The sequence below is a fragment of the Typopeltis vanoorti genome, chromosome 16 (assembly GCF_054136105.1).
Source record: "Typopeltis vanoorti isolate ZY-2024b chromosome 16, IOZ_Tvanoo_1.0, whole genome shotgun sequence".
Taxonomy (NCBI): domain Eukaryota; kingdom Metazoa; phylum Arthropoda; class Arachnida; order Uropygi; family Thelyphonidae; genus Typopeltis; species Typopeltis vanoorti.
In genome coordinates this window covers 72,806,822-72,828,909 of record NC_143564.1, presented here as the reverse complement: position 1 = coordinate 72,828,909, position 22,088 = coordinate 72,806,822, and the positions used below count along the sequence as shown (strand labels likewise).

At 37.1% G+C, this 22,088-nt stretch overlaps 1 protein-coding gene across 5 annotated transcripts in view; it reads left to right on the top strand.

The window, feature by feature from the left end:
- The window catches only part of LOC150098127 (DIS3-like exonuclease 1), a 412,479-nt gene that overhangs the window by 312,284 nt on the left and 78,107 nt on the right, over window positions 1-22,088 (top strand). For all 5 annotated transcript variants that reach the window (XM_090406105.1, XM_090406104.1, XM_090406103.1 and 2 more), the window contains one exon: window positions 17,103-17,268. In XM_090406105.1, the coding sequence (XP_090262231.1) occupies window positions 17,103-17,268 (166 nt within the window). The remainder of the gene's footprint in view (window positions 1-17,102; window positions 17,269-22,088) is intronic.

The following is a 22,088-nucleotide window of genomic DNA, read 5'->3' as shown; positions in this document are numbered from 1 at the left end:
ACTGTATTCATCAATGGCAGTTATTATTTTTTAAGCATATCTTGTTATGCTATTCATGATCAGAGAACATATAAAACAGTAAAATATTATATTTCTTTAATTATAATTCAGTATATTTGCAAATTACAATAGAAAAGAAACATCATTGAAAAAATAATTTTAACATTTTATTTCAAAATATTCAGCACTGCAAAAAAAAATCATTAAAAATTTAATTTTATTATTTTATCTTAAGAGATTTAGTCATTTTTTTTAAAAAAAATAATTTCTTATAAAACATAAGCAATCAATACTGCTTTCATCTATATGAGTTCCAACTTCGTTATAAATAAACCTCCTGCAGAAAAAGCTCCTTCTGATTCAGTGGAAATTGGCAGAATGCTTTTCGGTGTTGAATAATAGCAGTTCTTGCTTCAAATGATTGTTTAAACACTGAGTGTGAACAGCCATGACTCAGTAATTGAGTTTTTAATAAAATATTTCCAAACAAATGATATTGAATCAGACATTGAGGGATTTAATAAAAAAATAAGACAGTAAATATACCATAACAGCATGGATGATAGGTGGCAGCATTGCCAGAATATCAAAGCTTGAATTGTACCATGAGAGTAAAAATAATTATTCTAGTAATTCTATGATTTTTTTTTTTAATGATTTTGTTGAGTCATATTCAATAAGCTGATATTTGTTAATGTCAGCAACTAATAAAGTAATTTTTTCTGTAGATTGTGGATAATATCTCCACTCTCTCCCCTACAAGCAGTGGATTTAAATCCCATCATTGTAGATGTTTATGAATATCATCAGTGGTAAATGAAATCTCTCAACATGAAACCTCTGTTCTGCATATTGGAGGCTTGAAGCAGCCTATAAAATATCATGTTTTCTCTCAGGTGCAGAGTTCCCCAGCTTAAATAACACTAAACTCATTTTCAATACTTTATGTGCTGTAAGCTTATCTCCTTTCATGGATGGGATTGTCATAAAAAAATGTAGGTTTGCAATCAAGAGCTTTTGTTTCATTGTGTTCAACTTTTGTTATCTAGATGTCTTCTTGGCTTTCAAATACTGAGTTGTTTTCCTTGTGGTAACATTCTTAAAGAAAGTGATTGTCTTTTTCAGTGTGACTTTGAGGTTTTCTGTGACCCTCACAAACCCATAAAACCAGATTCTTTATTTAATGATGTCTGTTCATCTTTATTTAAGATGTACTGAGAAGTTAATCACATAGTGGGATGTAATCTCTGGGAATCATGGCTCTTTGCTTATTGTTGTTTGAACCTGTCAATTTTGGCTGTGAGACTTGCTTTATTTGGTGAAAAAATGGCTGCCATGTTGTTACTAATGAATTTGATATCAGTATCTCAGATTTGAGTCAGTAACTAATGACTTAGTGTTTAGCTTTTGTTTTTGGTTAATGCTAAGTTTTGTTGAGTTTCCTGTATTTATTCTTTCAGAAGCGTGGTATAATCATTGGCTCAAAGTTTATGAAGAAGGCCAGGGTCCTTCTTCAGAAACTTCTGCCAGCCTTACTAAGTTCCTTAAATTTTTGACTCCCAGAGCCTTAATAACCTTCCAATCTCAAGTTAGGTCCTCCAATTTTCCTTTTTCCTTCTAGCCTAGCATTGAACATTTTCTCAACTACTCTATTATTATCCATGTATATTATATTATATCATTATGTCCTGCTCAACTTAATCTATTGATTTTAATGTGCGTAATAATCTTGGGCTCATTAAACAATCTGTACACTTCACTTTTTTTTTTTAGGCCAGATGTGACTAAGTGTTTCCTAAGTCCATAGAAACATCCACGTGCAGAAAGAATGTTTCTGAATCTCAACACTGATATCATTTTTACAATTATTATCTGATCCCAAGTATATAAAACTGTGTGCAGTTTCAAATTTATAGGAACCAGTTCCAATTTGAAAAGCATCATCATCATCACAAATTATTCTAGTTACTAGCAGGTATTTTGTTTTTTCTTGGTTAATATACTGATGCATCTTCATTGCTGCCTTTTCTAAACTGATAAAAGTTTCTTTCATTGCTTTTTGTGTCCTTCCTTATAATACTGATATCATCTGCATATGCCAGAATTTGTATCAATTTGTAAGAAGACAGTTCCCCTTGTATTAATACTAACATCTCTGAGAACCTTTTCAGGTACTATATTAAGCAGTAAGCAAGCTAAGGTATCCCCTTTTCAAACACCATTTTCTATATATGTATTGGATTAGATAACATGTTTTGAATTTTAATCTGACAATGAGTGTTTCTCAATCATCTTTAATAAAGGCAACAAATTTCCATGGTATCTATAATTCCTCCATTGCAATAAATAAATCAGATCTGTTTATGCTGTCATATGCATATCTAAAATTTATGAAGAGTTGATGTTTCAGTTCCAAATTATTATTATTATTAACATCCAACCTCTATGGAGTCAGAGACTCATCGTGGGAGGTACACACTATTGCACATAATGCTCATTCAACCGTGCCTTAAAATGATTCAATGTGTCCACATTCACAACACGCTTGAACAACGTATTCCAGTCACCAACCACTCTCCATGCAAAGAACTTGCTCCTCCCTCCTCTGCTCACACTCTCTTTATAGTTTCCAGCGATGGCTTCTTGTTCCACTCCCCTTCCCCCCCTCTCATTCTATGAAAAATCTCTTCAATGTCAACCTGATAACAACCCCTGACTAGCTTATATGTCTCAATCATATCCCCCCCCCCATACTCCACATTCCAAAGATAACTGACATCCTTTGTGAATCTTCTCTGGACCCTTTCCAACATATCCTTGTCACCATGAAAATCTGGAAACCAGATCTGTGCACAATAATCCATATGAGGCCTGATCAAGGCCTTATACAATGGCATCATAACCTCTTTATTTCTGCATGTCAGGGTCCTCTGCATCATTGCCATTATTCGATGTGATGTCTTCACAACTTGTGCAATGTGGCCCAAGAATTTCAAGTCCTTGTCCACCACCACCACTCCCACATCTCTCATTTCCTCTACCTCATTTAAAGTTTCCCCACCAAGAGTATACTTCACATCCCATCGTTGCTACCAAATTTCAAAATCTTACACTTTGCAACATTGAACGGATAGCTTCACTTACTTGCCCCTTCATGCAATCTATTCAAGTGCACCTGTAAGGCATAACATCTGCTTGACTGCATTACTCTCCACAATTTTGCATCATCTGCAAACAGCTACATATCACTAATTAAACCCATCCCAATATCATTAATATACAAATTGAACAACAATGGTCCCAAAACTGACCTTTGTGGTACACCATTAGTGACCTTTCTCTTACGAGATACTGCACCATCATATATAACTTTCTGATACCTATCTGACATCATGTTAGTGATCTAATCCCATCTGTTTCAATTTATTTAATAGTTTGTTGGGTGGGAGATTATCAAAAGCTTTTGCAAAATCCAAGTACGCCACTGTATATGCATTTCCCCTATCCAAGGTATTTGTCACCTTGTTATAGTACATAAGTAAGTCAGTAAAACATGATCTCCCTTAACAAATCCATGCTGATAACCACAAAGAATACTACTGTTTTCAACCAGTTATGTATCCTACTTCTCACCAATCTCTAGTACCTTCACCACAGCTCCAGAGATACATATTGACCTATAATTTGAAGCCGCAGCGTTATCACCACTTTTATGCAGTGGAACGATTTTACCTTCTTTCCACTCCCTTGGAACCTATCCTGTTGTAAGACTTATTAAACAAACATGCCAATGCTACTGCCAATTCCCTGGAACAGTCCCTTAAGATACATGGTGATGTGTCATCAAATCCTATCGCCTTGTTGACATCAAGGTTATTTCCTCGAATACCTCCTGCTACCTCACAATTAAGCCATTCTTTCTTATGTCCTCTACACTTAAGTTCCTCATGATTCCACCCTGATGAGGATGAAACACCTTATAAATTGATCACTGAATACCTCAACAATGTCTTCTGCAGCAGTTATCATTCTACCATTTTCATCCATTAACATCATCTTACCGTGATCATTCTTTCTTCTACTTGCCACATATCTTAAAAAAAACAAAAAAACTCTAGTGTTTTTCTTTGCCTGATTTGCCAATGTCTGCTCATACTGCACTTTCGTTTTCCTTACTGAGTCACTCTCCTGACTCGTTCTTTATGCTCTTCATGAAACTGATTATTATCATTATTCATCTTGTACTGCCTCCAGAGTATCTTCTTCCTCCAGATTTCTTGCTTAAGCCCCTCATTCGTTTATTTTACACCTACCTTATTCACCCTTTTGACCTTCAGAATAAGAAAAATGCATTTCTTTTTTCTTATGTATTTCTGCAACATTGATGCTGTTATGTATTTCTTTGTCAGTTCCAAAGCAGCATTTATTTCCTTACCACTCAACTCATTCCATGCTATAGCTCCAAGCAGTCTCCTAAGCTTGTCATAATCACCAGTCTTATAATTTCACATATATCCTTTCCTCATAGAAATCCCCATATGGCTGGCCACAACCCTGGTGATCACTCCATGATCACTCTCACCAATTGTAGGAAAGTGTGAAACCCCACTCACAATTACATTCTCTGATGATATGATCAGATCTAAAACTCTTGATCCTTGTGTACCACCCTCCTTTACATGTTGCTTGAGATAGTATCTCTCAAGAAATTCATTTTTCTTATTCCCAAATGCTCTTTCTTCATTCCAATCTATACTGCTAGAATTAAAATCGCCCATAATAACTACCCTTCCTTTGTTCACTTATCCAAGTTGTTTATACATTTCTTCATCAGCAGCCTCCACATTCCCTGGCCTATATCAACATCCAACTAAATATGTCTTCCTATCAACTTCCACGTTACACCACACTGCCTCATAACTACTGCCACTATTTCCCTCTTTCATGTCTACCTTATGTGGATTTAATTTCCCTGCTATCATCAGCAGCACTCCTCTCCCTTTTTGCCCTTTCTATCCTTATGAAAAATTCCATTTCTATTCCCATTACGATATCATTTTCATTCAACCATGTTTCACTTATTCCAATGATTTTGGGGCAAATAAACTCAATCACTGAAATCATTTCATCTCCCTTATTTCTGATACTTCATTTTTGGGTCTATAACCAGTCCTACCCAAACTAGTCAATCACAACTAACCAGTTGTGGGGAAATCATAACTGGTTAGTTGTGATTTCCCCACTACACCTGCCCTTGCCCGATCATCTTTATCACCACTAACCACATATATCTGCTCAGTCTCAACTTCCCCACCCACATCTTCATACACTCATTCACTGCTACTTTCAACATCCACTCTCCCTATGCCATGTCTTCCTGTCCACCTGGACTCTCCCCTCTCCCATTTCCCTGTTCCTCTTGCATTCCTGTCCTCTCTTCTCTCCATCGTTTCCACTGCCAAGCACTCCTGTTTCTTCAATACCACTCTCCTTCTCATTCACTTCATCTCTTACTTTTGATCTCTTGCATGCAGCACACACTGTACTTCCATTTAGCAAGACTTTCTCCAGTACACTCATTCCAAAACCATTTAAATGCAACCTATCACATCTGTATAATTCCATTCTTCTCTCAAACACATGCCATACATCCACAAACTGTATTCTCTTCTCCTTACACAGCTCCGCTAGTATACCATTCATGATTCCAGCTCTCTGTCTCAACTCATCGTTGTCATACCTTGGCAACACACTGACAACCTTTCCCCCTACATGGTTTTCTTTCACTCTTTTCAATAACCTCCTGATATTTGCCCTTACTTACTTCTTATATCCACTTAAATCATTTGTCCCCACGACCACCCTGATCATTTCTTGATCATTTCTTCCTCATGTCCAATATCTGAATTACCCTGTTCATTCTCCCTCCTGGATAGCAGACCTTATGGATTCTCTCATTATCTAATTCTCTAACTATGGAATCTCCATACACTGCTATCCTGAAGTCACTCATCATCTCTTTTACCCTTTTTTCTTTCATTCTATTCTTTTGCACACTTTCATTAATTTCTACTAAATGTCTCAAATCACTCCACATATTCCTCATTTCAGTTTTCATTTAATTTCATTTCTCAAATGCAGATTCATTGCATTTTTCAATTATTTGGTGTATAATGGAATTCTGGTCATTTGTTGATCTTCCTTGATGGAATCCACAATGATTATTGCCAATAACATTCTCTACATAGCGGTAAAGTCTCTTAAATAGAATGTTGAAGAAAATTTTATAGGTAGTACATAATAAATTGATTCTGTGTAGTTAGAGAAGATCATTACATCACCTTTCTTATTTCTTATGGACACCTTTCGCCTTTCTTATGACACTCAGATTTGACTTGTCCACATGATTGTTTCATTAATCTAGATTTTGGTTATAAGTTAAAACAGATGCTTGAAATATTCTGTACCTGCATTTTAATTAATTCTGCTTGTATCATGTCTGTCCACTTCAGCAATTGTTGGTATTAGTTCAGCTGCTTCTAAATCTTCTGTTTGGCTCTTTTTTTATCCATGTCATCCAACTAATCAAGTATTCAATAGTTCATCAAAATGCTCTACACATCTTTCTAGTATCATTATCCCTACATAACGTTGTTCTAGGCTGGAAGTCTTTCTGGCTTCTATTTAACTATTGATAGAAGGTCCTACTTTCATTTGTGCTTCAGAGATGATCCAATTCCTTAAGTTTGGCTTCATATTTCTTCTTTCTATTCTTATATACTTCTTATATACTCTTTTTTTTCTTCCTTTCTGGCCATATGATATTTCTCTACAGCTTTACCTATGGTTCCATTACTGCATTTACCTATGTGCCTCATTTTTTTCGCTAAAGTCACACATTCACAATCTACATTGAACTAATAATTAAATTCAGCTCTACCTACTTTTTTTTAATACCATATCTGCTGTTGCCATTATGATCCTTAAGAGTTTCCTAAATGCTATTAACATTCTCATTATCAGTTAGACAGGCTTTCATTAATTTTTTCACCATATCTGGCTTTAATTTCTGATTCCTTCAGTCTTGTATTATTAAACTTTCTTGTATAGGATCCATACATTTTCCTTGCATTTGAGATTCTGCTTCTAATCTTTGATATAACTAAATTATTATTATTATTATTATTATTACTATTCAGGCCTCCACGGAGTCAAAAGACTCATCGCGGGAGGTCCTTCCTGGGAAACACAGTCTATCAAAACTCATCGAGGGAGGTCCCTCTTAGAAAACACAAAGTCTATCATACCACTTAAACTCACTGACTGTTCTCGCTCTCACTACTCTATCAGGCAATGCATTCCATGGTTCAATCACCCTCCATGCAAAAAAAACACTCCTCACGCTCTTGCTCACAGTTTCCTTTCATAACTTCCGGGGATGGCCCCTTGTCATCACTCTGTTCCTTCATGCTGTTCAACCAAGCTAAAGAACTCCCCAGTATCAACCCTGTAATCACCTCTCAACAGCTTAAAAGTCTCAATCATATCACATCTCCTCCTTCTTCTATCCACCAAACTCTGCAGTCCACATTCCTTCAGCCAATCCTCATAACTAATATTGTACAGTCCTGAAACCATCTTTGTTATCCATCTTTGTACCCTTTCCACAGTTAATTTATCCCCTTCAAATCCTGGGGACCAAATCTGAGAACAATAGTCCAAGTGTGGTCTGATTAGGGTCTTATACAACTGAATGATAACTCTTTTATCTCTGCTGTTTAGTGTCCTCATTATTGCAGCAATCTTCTGTGTTACCTTCACCACCTTTGTAGTATGTTCCCTAAATTTCAGGTTTCTATCAATCATCAACCCCAGATCTCTTATCTCCCCTACTTCCTCCAGTATAGCTCCTCCAATAGAGTGTGCAGCGTCTCATCGATGTATCCCAAACCTCAAGACCTTACATTTTGCTGCATTAAACTGACACTCCCATTCATTTGCATATCTGTCTAGCTTATTCAAATCCTCTTGCAGGGCTACCACATCTGCACTATTACTAATAATCCTTCCCAGCTTCACATCATCCGCAAACAACTGACTATCCCCTTGCAATCCACTGACAATGTCATTGATATAAAGGTTAAACAATATAGGTCCCAGTACTGAGCCCTGTGGGACCCCCACTTGTAACCCTCTGCCCCCTTGAAACTGCCCCACCATACACAACTCTCTGATACCTATCGGACAGCCAATCCTGAATCCAGTTGACCAACCTGACATCCAGACCCATGTGCTGCAACTTAAATATCAGCTTATCATGTGGCACCCTGTCAAATGCCTTCGCTAAATCCAAGAAAATGGCAGTATATGCCTTTTCCTCATCTACTGCTCTTGTAACTTTATTATAAAAGGCTAGCATATTACTAAAACATGAGTGCTCCTTCACAAATCCATGTTGACTCTCACAGATAACATTACCCTCATCTACCGAACGTCCGTCCTCATTCAAATACAAGTGGTCTCTCGCATACAATTCCTCTCTGTCCTCAAACACTCCAAGCATCCACATATTACAGTACTCTCTTTTGACACATTCCGGCTATTATATTATTCAATATTACTGCTCTTCTGCTCAGCTCTTCACTATCATACTTAGGCAACACACACACACACACACACACTATCTTTCCTCTCTGTGTCTTCTTTTGCACAACCTCAAGCAAGAATCTCATATCTCTCGCATCCCAATTTACATTACTTGTCAAGTCATTTGTTCCTACTGTCAAATCATCTCATCCACTCTTTCACCCCTCTTAATTGCCATAGCCACACTTTCTATCGATCCTCCAGGCAAATACTCCTCACGCATCTTATCTTGAACACCACGGATCATTGAGTTCTCCCATACACACCTCTTACCACCCTGTTCCTCAATTGCTCACATGCATCCCTCACTCTCTCTCTCTCTCCCTCCCCCCTAACACTTTCTCTTTGTGTTCCCCTACTTACCTGACATCACTCTATCCCTGGTTCTAGTGATCTCTTGCAATCCTCTCATTCTCTCTCTCCTACTGTTTCCATTCTCTTCTTTCATTCCCTCTCTTCCACTGTTCCTATTCTCTCCTCTTCTATCATTAATATAACTCTCTCTCTCTCTCTCTCTCTCTCATTCCCTCTCTTCTACTGTTCCTATTCTCTCTTCTATCATTCCCATAACACTTTCTCATTCCCTCTCTTATACTGTTCCTATTATCTCCTCTTCTGCCATTCCCATAACTCTCTCTCATTCCCTCTCTTCTATCATTCCCATAACTCTCTTTCACTCCTGCTCTGATTCACCTTGCATTCATCTCTTCCATTTGCCTAATCTCTTCTTTCACCCTTCTCATCTCATTCCCTAAACATTCCACCTGCTCTTTCAGCTCATCTATCTCTCTCTGCAAGTCAGCCACTATCATTTGCCATTCATCCTCCCGATTCAGACCATCTCTAAATACTTCACTATCATTCAACCTTTCCTTACTCCCCACTCTCATTATTTTATTCATATTTCTCTCGTCCTCTATCCACTCATCTATCTACGTGGAGAATCTCCCATCTCTGACTCAACGAGGTCAGTTTTAGTATTCTCTAATTCACCAAGTTCCTCCCATTGCCTGCATTTTGTGCACATATGTATTCCCCCTTCTCTCACCTGCCACATATACAACCGCCCGGGACGCATACATTCCACAAGTCCTGCATGCTACAAAATCCCCTATGATATTGCGCAAAATGGAGTCCTTAAATGGGGGAGGACTTGGTGATATGCCATTTGCTATTGTAACTGCCGCTGTTACAATATTCAAAATAGTGTCGCAACTAAATATGTATAAGGGAGTATTACTATATAAAAGTACAAATGATTACAAACAAAACATTTAAGTGTACTAAGTATAAATAAAATAAAACTAAATAATCAAATAAAACTAATAATGAAAACTTATATTTCTTTGTCTTTTTTTCCACTGTTATGTTTCCGATTCTGACCTCATCTTCTCAGTAACCAAAATACACAATATCACGCCGACAACTAACTTCTAAATCAACCACTGACGGACACTTGTATTCAGAAAAACAATGTAGCACTACAAAAACGTAGAAAAACAGACTATTCACCAATTAAAAAAGCACTTTTTTTAGGACAGCTCAAATTCCCTGCCAGGTTCTCTGGCGACTCTAGCACCCTAGTTGTCAGAGTCAATATTTACCCCTCTGTAGGATTTGACATCCATTATATTAGACAAGTGTCTTGCATCTATTAGGAGAGTGATCAGTTTGGTTAAAGGTGTTTCTGTGAGGAGACTTCCAGGTCAATGAATGTCTTTATGATTGAGCATTGTAGTACTAATAACCATGTTTCTTGAAGAAGCAAAGTTGATCAATCTGTTCCCATTATCATTGGCCTCATTATGCAAGCTGTATTTCCCATTGGTTGATCTGTATGTATGTATGTATGTATGTATCCTCTTTGCCTACCTTGACATACAAATCACCTATGATAATTTTAATATTCCTTCTTGGGCATTCCTGTAGATCTTATATAAATCATCATAAAAGTGATCTCTTTTCTGGCATCATTATTTAAAATAATGATGCCAGAAAATTTTGCTTTGAATTTATAATTCAAAGCAAAATCACCTAGAATAGGTGATTTTGCTTTGAACTCCATAAGATGTTTTATTGTCTTGTCTTGTTTACACTGAAGCCTGCTTCAAACATATTATCTTTCTTTTGGAAGCTCTAGAATATATGTGATTCTTCTTTTCTTTGATTCCCTCTCCTGTTCATCTCATTTCTTGTATATAGCAGAAACATGTAGCTTGTATTTATCCAACTGCTCCAACAGCATTCTTAAGGCTCAAGACTGGTAAAGAGAAAGCATGTTCCATGATCCAATTCTCAAATCTTTAAAACATTTGGCATTTTATCTCATTTAGTCCATTCAGCAGTTATTGTTTCTCAAATTTTGTGACATGGTAATTTGTCTTGGGGCTGACGATCCAGAGTGGGATTATCAGCCCCATGCCTAACTCCAGAAATTCTGGAGGACCACTGTTTACTATCGGAGTTGTCTCCCTTAGCTGAATGTTTCCAATTTGCTGGCCTGGCCAAGTGGTTAGCATACTGACTCTTCGACCACCAGGTCGTGAGTTTGAATCCAGCCGTTAGCATGGATATTTGTAATTGTCTTTAGGTGGGAGATGAATTTCATCACTCAGTGTGAGCCCACTGCCCTGCTTATTGGAGGCTAGAAGTGGAACTTGAAAAAAAGTTCCATGTTTTGTCTCTAACACAGAGTTCTGGAGTATGTAAAAAAATAAATGAAAAACTGTAAAAAATATATAACATTGATAAAATTGGGAATAAAAAAAACTTAGCCCACCCACAATACAAATGTCCTATAGTTCTAATAACCTTTCATGTGTGGAAACCATACATAAAAAAAATTGAAATGCATTGTGAACTTGCTTTTTTTTGCCTTTGCATAACTTACCATAAAATTGTTGCCCAGATGCCACAATTAGCATATGTATGCAGCGCCAGACTTGATAGGAATAATTGGCATTTTCCGAATTTTCATAATGTAGATTTTCCAGCAAGATGTGTAGCTTTAAAACAACATACTATCTCTTTGACTCCCAGCCTGGCATAGTATGAGCATAAAATACTATAATCATCGTCATCATCATCAAATTCCTGCCATATACCCACAAGGGGTGTACAGGATATGATATAATTTTTTCATGGAAAAAATTATATTATATCATTACTAACTTCGTATCTACAATTTTCCTCCAAATCAGTCTGTTACTTATCAAGACTCCAACATTATCAGATCTTATATTTCTATCGTCTAAGACACTTTGTACCATATCAATCCACCTATATTTTGGTCTTCCTCTGGGTCGTTTTGCTGCCAACCTGGCAGAGAACACTTGTTTTGCTAATCTTTCCTCGCCCATCGTGTTTAGGTGACCATACCACCTGAGATTAGCTCTGCTAACACATTCCTGGATGCTGACAATGTCAAGTTCTTTCCTAATATCCTCATTTTTAATACATATTGCCATTGATGCCATCTGTTCACGTCTATAATCTTTCTCAGGACTCTCATATCCGCAGTCTCTAGTCTTTGGTCAAGTGTTTTACTTCTGACCCAGCTCTCAGATCCAAAAGTTAAAACTGGTTTGAACACTGTCTTGCATACAGCTAATTTTGTGTTCCGACTAATTTCTCTCTTATTCCATATGAATTTATTCAATTGACTTCCCACCATACCAGCTTTGCTGATTCTGTTGTCTATTTCTATATTTAATTTACCATCTTCAGTAAAAATCGTGCCTAAGTAGCTGAAATGTTATACTTGTTCCACAGGTTCTCCATTCACAACACAGTTGACATTTTCAATGATTCTGCCTATTTTCATTGTCTTTGTCTTTTTATTGCTGACCTTCATACCATATCTATTACAACAGCTATTCAATTTAGTCAGAGAATCTTGCAGACTTGTAGCAGATTTATTTAGAAGTATAACATCATCTGCATAAAGCAAAGAGCTGACATTAACATCTCCAATTTTGATATCATGTTTAATACCACTTTCCTTCATAATGTGACCCATATAGATAATGAATAACAGAGGGGATAATGTACATCCTTGTCTCACACGATTTAACATTAAACCATCTTCCTGTACTTCCTTCAATTCTAACTGCTGACTTACAACTCAAATAAAGACTAAGTATTGTTTATTATAATGCGCCATTCACACCATATAACTGTAGTGTATTGAATAGCTTCTCTCTTGGTACCTTGTCATATGCCTTTTCCAGATCTATAAAACTTAAATACAGATCTTTGTTATATTCCCATGCTTTCTCAACTATTCGTCGTAAAGTGATGATCTGATCCTGACAGCCTCTGTTTGGCCTGAATCCAGCTTGTTCTTCGCCGAGCTTTTCTTCCAGAATTCTTCTCGACTGTTTCTCAAGTATACTTGCATAGATCTTGCCAGGAACACTCAGTAAGGAAATACCTCTGTAATTCTCACATTTAGTTTTATTTCCCTTTTTATATATGGGTACTATGAGAGCTCTACTCCAATCATCAGGAATTCATCCCTCTGTCCAGGCTTTCTGAACTATTCAGTGCAGCCACTGTAAGACTCTTATACCACCATACTTCAGCATTTCTGATTGAATATCATCTACTCCAGCTGCCTTTCCACATTTCAAACCTTTGATGGCTTTTTCTACTTCAAGTATGGATATGTATTCCTGCCTGCATGCCTGGTCAGTGTTTTTTTACCACTGTGCTGTCATCGCTGCTTGTTTCATGTAGCAGTTTTTCAAAGTAATTACTCCATACTTCAAGGATATCTTTTTCTCCAGTTTTCATGTCACCTTTATCATCTCTAACTCCTTTTACAGCACTCTTTCCTCCATTTCTAAGCTTCTTCAACAACCTCCAGAATATCTTACCACCTTCTTGATATTTATTTTCTATGTTCTTGCCAAAGTCCTCCCATGACGTTTGTTTAACTAGTTTTACACAATGTTTAGCTTTCTTACATTTGTCTCTGTATTCTCTAAGAGCACAAGTTGACTTATTTGACAGGAACTTTTGATATGCTTTCTTCTTCTCCTTCACTGCCTCTTTAACTTCCTGTGTCCACCATGGAGTTCTGATTTTTCTATCCTTTCAGACAACCTCACCACATGCCTCTCTGGCTGAATCAATCAGGGTTTTCTTTAAGGTTTGCCAATGAATCTCCAAAGTTTGGTTCATGTTCTCAAACTCTTTCATTTTTTCTTCAATAATCTTTGTGTATTTTAGTCTATAGTTCACATCTGAGAGCTGCTCAACTTTTATTCGCTTTAAAACTTTCTTACATGTTATTCTTTTCAATATGAATTTCAGTTTTATCCTGCTCAAGACTAAATAGTGATCACTTCCAATTTCAAATCACCTGTACACTCTGGTGTCCTGCACCAGGGAGAAAACATCACTATCAACAATAAAATAGTCAATGAGACTTTTCTTATTCCTAGCCTCTTCTCTCCATGTGAATTTGTGCACATCTTTATGTTGGAACATGATGTTAGTAATAACCAGTCCATGTCCTGAGCAGAAATCCAACAGATATTTGCCATTATTATTAGCTTTGCTCTTTTCTCCAAATTTTCCCAAAATATTTTTGTATGTCTCACAATCATTTTGATCTGGTACTTATCTAATTCCTCAGCTAGCTCCAATTCTTTGCCATTCAGGCTTCTTACGTTGATAGTACTGATCTTTAACTCTGGTGATGCTGAGTTGGGGTTTGTTTTCAGATTTGTTCCAGTAGCTGACTTTTCGCTGTTCGCCCTGGTTCCCTGGCAAAAACAACGGGGGCCTTGTTTAACTGGGCTACGCCCCAGCCAGCATGAAATTTTGTCATGTTGTACCATCACTTTTTATTTAGGTTTAACCAATAAGAATACAATTTGGTTGGCTAAATCCCAAATTGGCAGCCCATTCTCATTTGTTCAGTATCCAAGTAGATACCCAACAGGGTGCACCACGAGAAGGTGAGGATTGGACATTAGGTCAGAAGCCCTGGTCGGTTCTCCGCATTCCTTTAAAGGCTATCTTGGGGTCTCCTAACAGTTATACAGCTTTGACCCTTAAAGCATAAAATATTATAAAATACATATTAAGTTTTACATCATTGATTTTACTATCTTGACATTGTTTAATAAATTTAAATGGATAAATGAGATAAATTAAAAAATGTTGTTATTATGTGTTACATTGTTTCATAATTGAGACAAGTAATCTCAAACTAAATTAAAAATGAATTACTTATGAGAACAGTTTTATTTTCATGTATGATATTGGTATTGTAGGCATCTTCAGCATGAAAAATTGAAGCAAAAGTATAAGGATTTATTACAGAAAAAATTATCAGGAGTTCAGATAGATCTGCATAGTGTTATAACCGAAGCCCTAACAGTCCATTGGAGGTGGGGAGAGAGAGAGGGAAGGCCATGGTATTCTATCAAAATTCAACGTGTCTGCATTGTACAATCTTTCTTGTACTTCCATTTTTTTATTACCAAAGATGCCTGTGATACAATAGGCAAAAATTCTACATATAAAACTTTTTTTGCCATTTAATTCAATCCACGTTTCTTTTTCTTTTGTGCATTGCACTATATATACACAATCTCTCTCTGTCTCTCTCTCTCTCAAGACAGAGAAGTCTATAAATCTTATACAGTGCTGTCCTACATGCAAAGAAAGAATTCTCTATATGAAAGACCACTCTCACTATTTGTGGTGAAAAATAGAGTTCTGATGAATTTCTTGAATTAAAAAAATAATAATTCGTTGTCTTATGAATAAGTATCAGGGGAGCAGATGTATAACTGTGATAAAACTGGATTAAACTATAAAATGCTGCCTTGCAAAAATTATAGCTAGTGTATTAATAAACTCTAGTTACTATATTAATAAACAAGGTTTCATCCCTCGTCCACAATTTCTATATTGTCACATTTTTATTTATCTGACTACCTTTCAGTACCATTTGTTGGATAATTGAGACTGCTGTACTCAAGAGGATGCTTATGATATATTAAGGCACAAACTTACAAATTCAGATGTGGACTGATGTGATTTTGCAATCACTGAGTGTTGAAAGACTGACTTTCAAGTAAAGGCACATGTGTACACACACATTCCTCAGTCACAACACTAGAACTAGATGATCCACTAGTAATGTGCAACTGTTATCTTGAATGAGGGATGATAATGGATGTTAGACAGGCTTGTTAGAATAGCCTAAGATACTTTTACTAGTCTATCAGTAATGTGGCAGAGAAAACTGCCAATGAAAATGATAATCAGATGATAGATATAATATAATAAAATCCAGTAAACATACTGCATTTTCATTCAGATGACTATGCAATACAACATAACTTATGAGGAACATGGAATGGGATATAACAATAGAGTAAACAGTAGTGAAGTTGGATGAAAAAAATTTCAGCATTAGATACTAGAGGACTAGCTCAAGATCACATGAACTAATGAATTCTGGTTCCTGCTATTTCATGTGGAGGATTGGTTTGATGACAATAGCTTGAAATCCTACACCCATTTTACTTGGCAACAGTACAAGCCAATGGAATGATAGTCTGTTTTCCTGATAGTGCTATCAGAAAATTGAGGACCATATAATGCCTAAACACTGCTGACCAAGTACTCCTACTCATTCACTATTTATCCTGCATGTGACACATTTCTAATTGGATAAGATATCAGTCATGTATTGATTGATTAAGGTACTAATATAAATTAAGTACTTTAATGAATTAATCTCTCCTTCCCATTATTTAACAGATTTCACTCCCATTCCAGCATCTTTGAGATGTTGTTAATGAGACCTCACCAGCACCATCAAATCTGAGGGAACTGAAGGAATTCTTCATGCCTGGTGTGAACTATTTTGAGAACCTGCCAGGACATATTGCTGACCTGTGAATGAATTTAAGAACAGGTATAACACATCCATATACTATGTTGAGACTGTTTTTGAAGGCTCATGTTATTCAGGCAGGTGTTTGTAAGAAATGAACCAATTGTGTGTGTGTGTGTGTGTGTGTGTGTGTGTGTGTGTGTGTGTGTGTGTGTGTGTGTGTAAGAAAACACTTGGCTGTTCTGGCCTGCTGCTTATAATTTTCATAATGGACATAACCCTTTTGCACACGGTATTCCGTCCGCATCATTCTTTTCTTACGAATCTCTTGCTTTTTTTATGTTGATCCCAACATGACCTCAATAGTGTGAATGAATTCATGAACAGATATAACAGTTGATGTGAATAGTATGGGTTCCCTCAGTGAGTCTCTGACTCCCCTAGAGGCCTCTCTTAATAATAATAATAATACTTATGTTTTATTATTTTGTGACAATTAACAAATGGCGGTAATATTATGTTTGCTAAAAAAAAAAGTAATACTGAATTTATTTTAATTTATCTTCATTTTTTGTTTATTTTTTCTGCTTATTAGATTTATTGAACTTAAGAAAGCTATTATTGGACTAACAGACATTTCTCGGACATTAAGGAGAAGGAGGCAAGAAGCTGGTTGCTTGGAGCTAGACACAGTTGATCCACAGTTTGAATTTGAAAGTTCATCTTCAGGATCTTATATCAAAAATATAATGCCTAAACAGGTGAATCTCTGCTATCCTAATGTACATAAATGTTTTAAAAATTAATATATGAATTTCTGTTTTTATTTCATTTTATTATTATTTTTTCAGTAAAAGCATTTTTGCTTTATCTAGTTCAGAAAATTAGAAAGAATAATGAATGAATGAAGCCAGAGAGGCATGTGGTGAGGTTGTCTGCAAGGATAGAAAAATCAGAACTCCAGGAAGTTAAAGAGGCAGTGAAGAAAAAGAAGAAAGCATATCAAAAGTTCCTGGCAAATGAGTCAGCTTTTGCTCTTAGAGAATACAGAGACAAATGTAAGAAAGCGAAACACTGTGCAAAACTAGCTAAACAAAAGTCATGGGAAGACTTTGGCAGAGCATAGAAAAGAAATATCAAGAAGTTGGTAAGATATTCTGGAGGTTGTTGAAGAAGCTTAGAAATGGAGGAAAGAGTGCTGTAAAAGGAGTTAGAGATGATAAAGGTGACATGAAAACGGAAGAAAAAGATATCCTTGAAGTATGGAGTAATTACTTCGAAAAATTGCTAAACGAAACAAGCAGTGATAGCCCAGTGGTAAAAACGCTGACCAGGCATACAGTCAGGAACACATATCCATATTTGAAGTAGAAAAAGCCATCAAAGGCTTGAAATGTGGGAAGGCAGCAGGAGTAGATGATATTTGCCCGGAAATGCTGAAGTATGGTGGTATAAAAGTGTTACAGTGGCTGCATTGCATAGTTCAGAAAGCCTGGACAGAGGGATGAATTCTCAATGATTGGAGTAGAGCTCTCATAGTACCCATATATAAAAAGGGAAATAAAACTGAATGTGAGAATTACAGAGGTATTTCCCTACTGAGTGTTCCTGGCAAGATCTATGCAAGTATACTTGAGAAACGGTTGAGAAGAATTGTGGAAGAAAAGCTGGGTTAAGAACAAGCTGGATTCAGGCCAAATAGAGGCTGTCAGGATCAGATCTTCACTTTACTACAAATAGTTGAGAAAGCATGGGAATATAACAAAGATCTGTATTTAAGTTTTGTTGATCTGGAAAAGGCATATGTCATGGTGCCAAGAGGGAAGCTGTTCAATACGCTACAGTTATATGGTACGTGATTGATACGGTACAAAGTGCCTTAGACGATAGAAATATAAGATCTGAATGTTTGAGTCTTGACAAGTAACAGACTGATTTGGAGGAAAATTGTAGATAGGAAGTTAGTAATGATGTAAATTTTTCATGTAGTACTATCATATCCTGTACACCCCTTGAGGGTACATATCAGGAATTTGATGATGATGATGATGAAGAATAGAACTTCTTAATTTTAGTATATTTCTGGATAGTAGATAATATCCATCACTCAATGAAACACCACTACCTTGCTTCTTGGGAACATGAAGTGGCAGATGTCATGTTTGATCCTTAGAATAGGATCTGTAGTTTCTGTTCACCACAACCACTATCATCTATGCATTGCAGGTGACATAATTTGTAGTTCCCCCCCCCCTACATACGCCTTAGATGATTTCATAAAGGTGACAGGGTCACATGATAAGCTTAAAATTTAAGTTGCAGCACATGGATTTGGATGTGAGGTTAGTGAACTGGATTAGGCTGCCTGATAGGTATCAGAGAGTTGTATATGAGGGAGCAGTATCAAGAAAGCAGAAGATTACAAGTGGGATCCCACAGGGCTCAGTACTGGGACCTGTATTGTTTAACTTATATATATATATATATATGTGTGTGTGTGTGTGTGTGTGTGTGTGTGTATCAATGACATTGTCAATAGATTGCACGGAGATATTCAGTTGTTTGCAGATGATGTGGAGCTGGGAAGAGTTATTAGTAGTGCAGATTTGCTATCCCTTCAGGAGGATTTGAATAAAATGGACAAATGAATGGGGTATCAGTTTAATTCAGCCAAATATAAAGTCTTGAAGTTTGGGATACACCAATGGGACGCTGCATACTCTGTTGGAGGAACTGTACTGAAGGAAGTTGGGGATGCAAGGGATCTGGGGATGATGATTGATAGAAACCTGAAATTCAGGGAATATATTGCAAAGGTGGTGCAGGTAACAGAAAGTTGCTGCAATACTGAGGAGGATTCTGAATAGCAGAGATAAAAGTTGTCATTCCATTGTATAAAGCCCCGATCAGACCACATCTAGACTGTTGTGCTCAGATTTGGTCCCCAGGATTTGCAGGGGAGAAATTAACCTTAGAAGGAGTGCAGAGACAGATAGCAAGGATGATGTTGCGACTGTACAATGTTAGTTATGATAATGGACTGAGGAAATGTGATCTGAAAGGTTTGTTGGATAGAAGGAGGAGAGGTGATATGATTGAGACATTTAAACTGTTGAGATGTAGTTACAGAGTTGACACTGAGGAGTTCTTTGGGTTGATGGAACAAGGGGAAAGAGCCATCCCTGGCAGTTGCAGAAGGAAGTCATGAGCAAGAGGATGAAGACTGATTTCTTTGCATGGAGGTTGGTTGAACTGTGAACTATGGAATGTATTGCTTGATAGAGTTGTGAAAGCACAAACAGTGAATGAGTTCAAGATGTGTTATGATAAACTTTGTGTTTTCTAGGGTGGGTTGGCCTCCCAAGATGAGTCTTGTGACTCCATGGAGTCCCTGAATAATAATAATAATCTTAACAACATTCATCTCTGCATAAACTTCGCTGTTAGAAAACAACAGATATCAGCCTTTTTTGACATGCTCTCCTGGAGATTTCCAAATGGAATGAACTTAGTTATATCTACAGAAAACCAACACACATACCCACAGATGAATACCTCCATGCAACATCTCAATAACCATAGGGATATTACGGTTCAAAAAAAAACATTGTAAAAACTTTTAAGACAGAACATACATATAAAACTTAAAGCAATACAGAGAAAAGAAGTAAAGAATACAGTTATTATTATTATTATTATTATTATTATTACGGGCAACTCCAGGGAGGTTCTAAACGTCATGTCCTCACAACTATACGACATTCTCGCAGTATCTATCATACCTTGACTTGAACTCGCTCACCGTCCTAGCACCCACAACAGACTCTGGCAGCTTATTCTACTCATTTACCATTCTAAAAGTAAAGAACCCAGCTCTAACACCCCTGCTAACCACACTCTTACCCAGCTTCCATAGGTGTCCCCTAGTTCTCCCACCACCAGTCCTGATCTCAAAAATATACTCTGAGTTAATCCTATAGAAACCCTTTAGCAATTTGAATGTCTCAATCATATCTCCCCCTTTCTGCCTATCAACTAATTTCTGCAACCCACAAATCTTCAACCTGTACTCATATGGTTCATTCCATAGACCTGCTATCATCTTAGTCACTCGCCTCTAGATCCTCTCCACCTCCTCCCCATCAAGAAGGAACCTAGGTGACCAAATCTGGGCACAGTAGTCGAGATGAGGTCTTATTAAGGCTCGGTACAGAGGTACAATAACTTGCTTGTCTCTTCTCGTCAAAGTATTTTTCAACAACCAAGTGAGTTGATGAGCTGATTTAGCTACTTTTGCAATGTGCCCCTAAACTTCATCTCCCTCTCCACCAACACTCCCAAGTCCCTGGCCTCATCAATCTCCTGGAGTACAGTTCCACCAATGTGATATACTGCTGCTAATCTTTTCACCCCAAAATGCATAACCTTACATTTTGTCACATTAAATTGACATCCATTCTCCTTAGCCCAGAACTCCAATCTATCCAAGTCGTCCTGCAAGATTTTGACATCTTCTGCATTCACTATTGCCCTACCCAACTTTGCATCATCTGCGAACAAATGAACTGTTACTGTTAGATCTTTCCCTATATTGTTAATGAACAAATTAAACAGCAGTGGTCCAAGAACAGAACCCTGTGGCACACCACTAGTCACAGGCCGTCTTTTGGACTCAACTCCTGAATAAACTACTCTTTGATATCTCTCCCTCAACCACCCACCTATCCATCTTACCACTATATCCATTCCCATATGTTGTAGTTTACGGATTAGAATTCCATGTGGTATCCTGTCAAATGCCTTTGCCAGGTCCAGCAGTATCACTGTAAATCCATTACCCTTATCCAGTTCAGCCGTCACTGTGTTATAAAACTTGAGCAAGTTACTGAGGCATGATCTACCCTTCACAAAGCCATGCTGTCCCCGTAAAGTATCTCATTTTCATCAATCCATTCCTGTATTTTTCCCTTGACTACTTTCTCCAAGACCTTGACAATGACTCCTGATATGCTGATCGGTCGGTAATTTGCAACCGTAGTCTTGGATCCTCCTTTATGCAGTGGAACTATTTTCCCCTCTTTCCACACCTTCGGGACTAAACTAGACCTGAGATTCAGATTAAACAACATGGTCAAGGGCACTGATAATTCTTTAGCCGCTTCATGCAAGACCCGTGCCGGTATACCATCCAATCCCACAGAGGTATTCACATTAAGGTTCTGTAATAGACTATTCACCTCCACTTCATTCATCACAATTCCAGTATAAACTAATGGTTCCTTCATTTTTTCAATGTCGCCACCTGGATGATATACTTTTGCAAAGTGCTCGCTCAGTAACTCCACTATATCGACTGATTCAGTGACCTCCTTACCATCGTCATTACTTAAAATCATTCTGCTGTGTACAGTTTTTTTTTTTTTTGCTGGCAGCATATTTAAAGAACTGTTTGGGATTCTCTTTAGCTTGCATAGCTAGTTTCCTTTCATAATCCGCTTGTGCTTTTCTTACCGCACTCGTTTCCCTTTTGGCCTGCACTTTATACCGTTTGTGTGCCTGCAGGTCACCTTTCTCTTTAAAT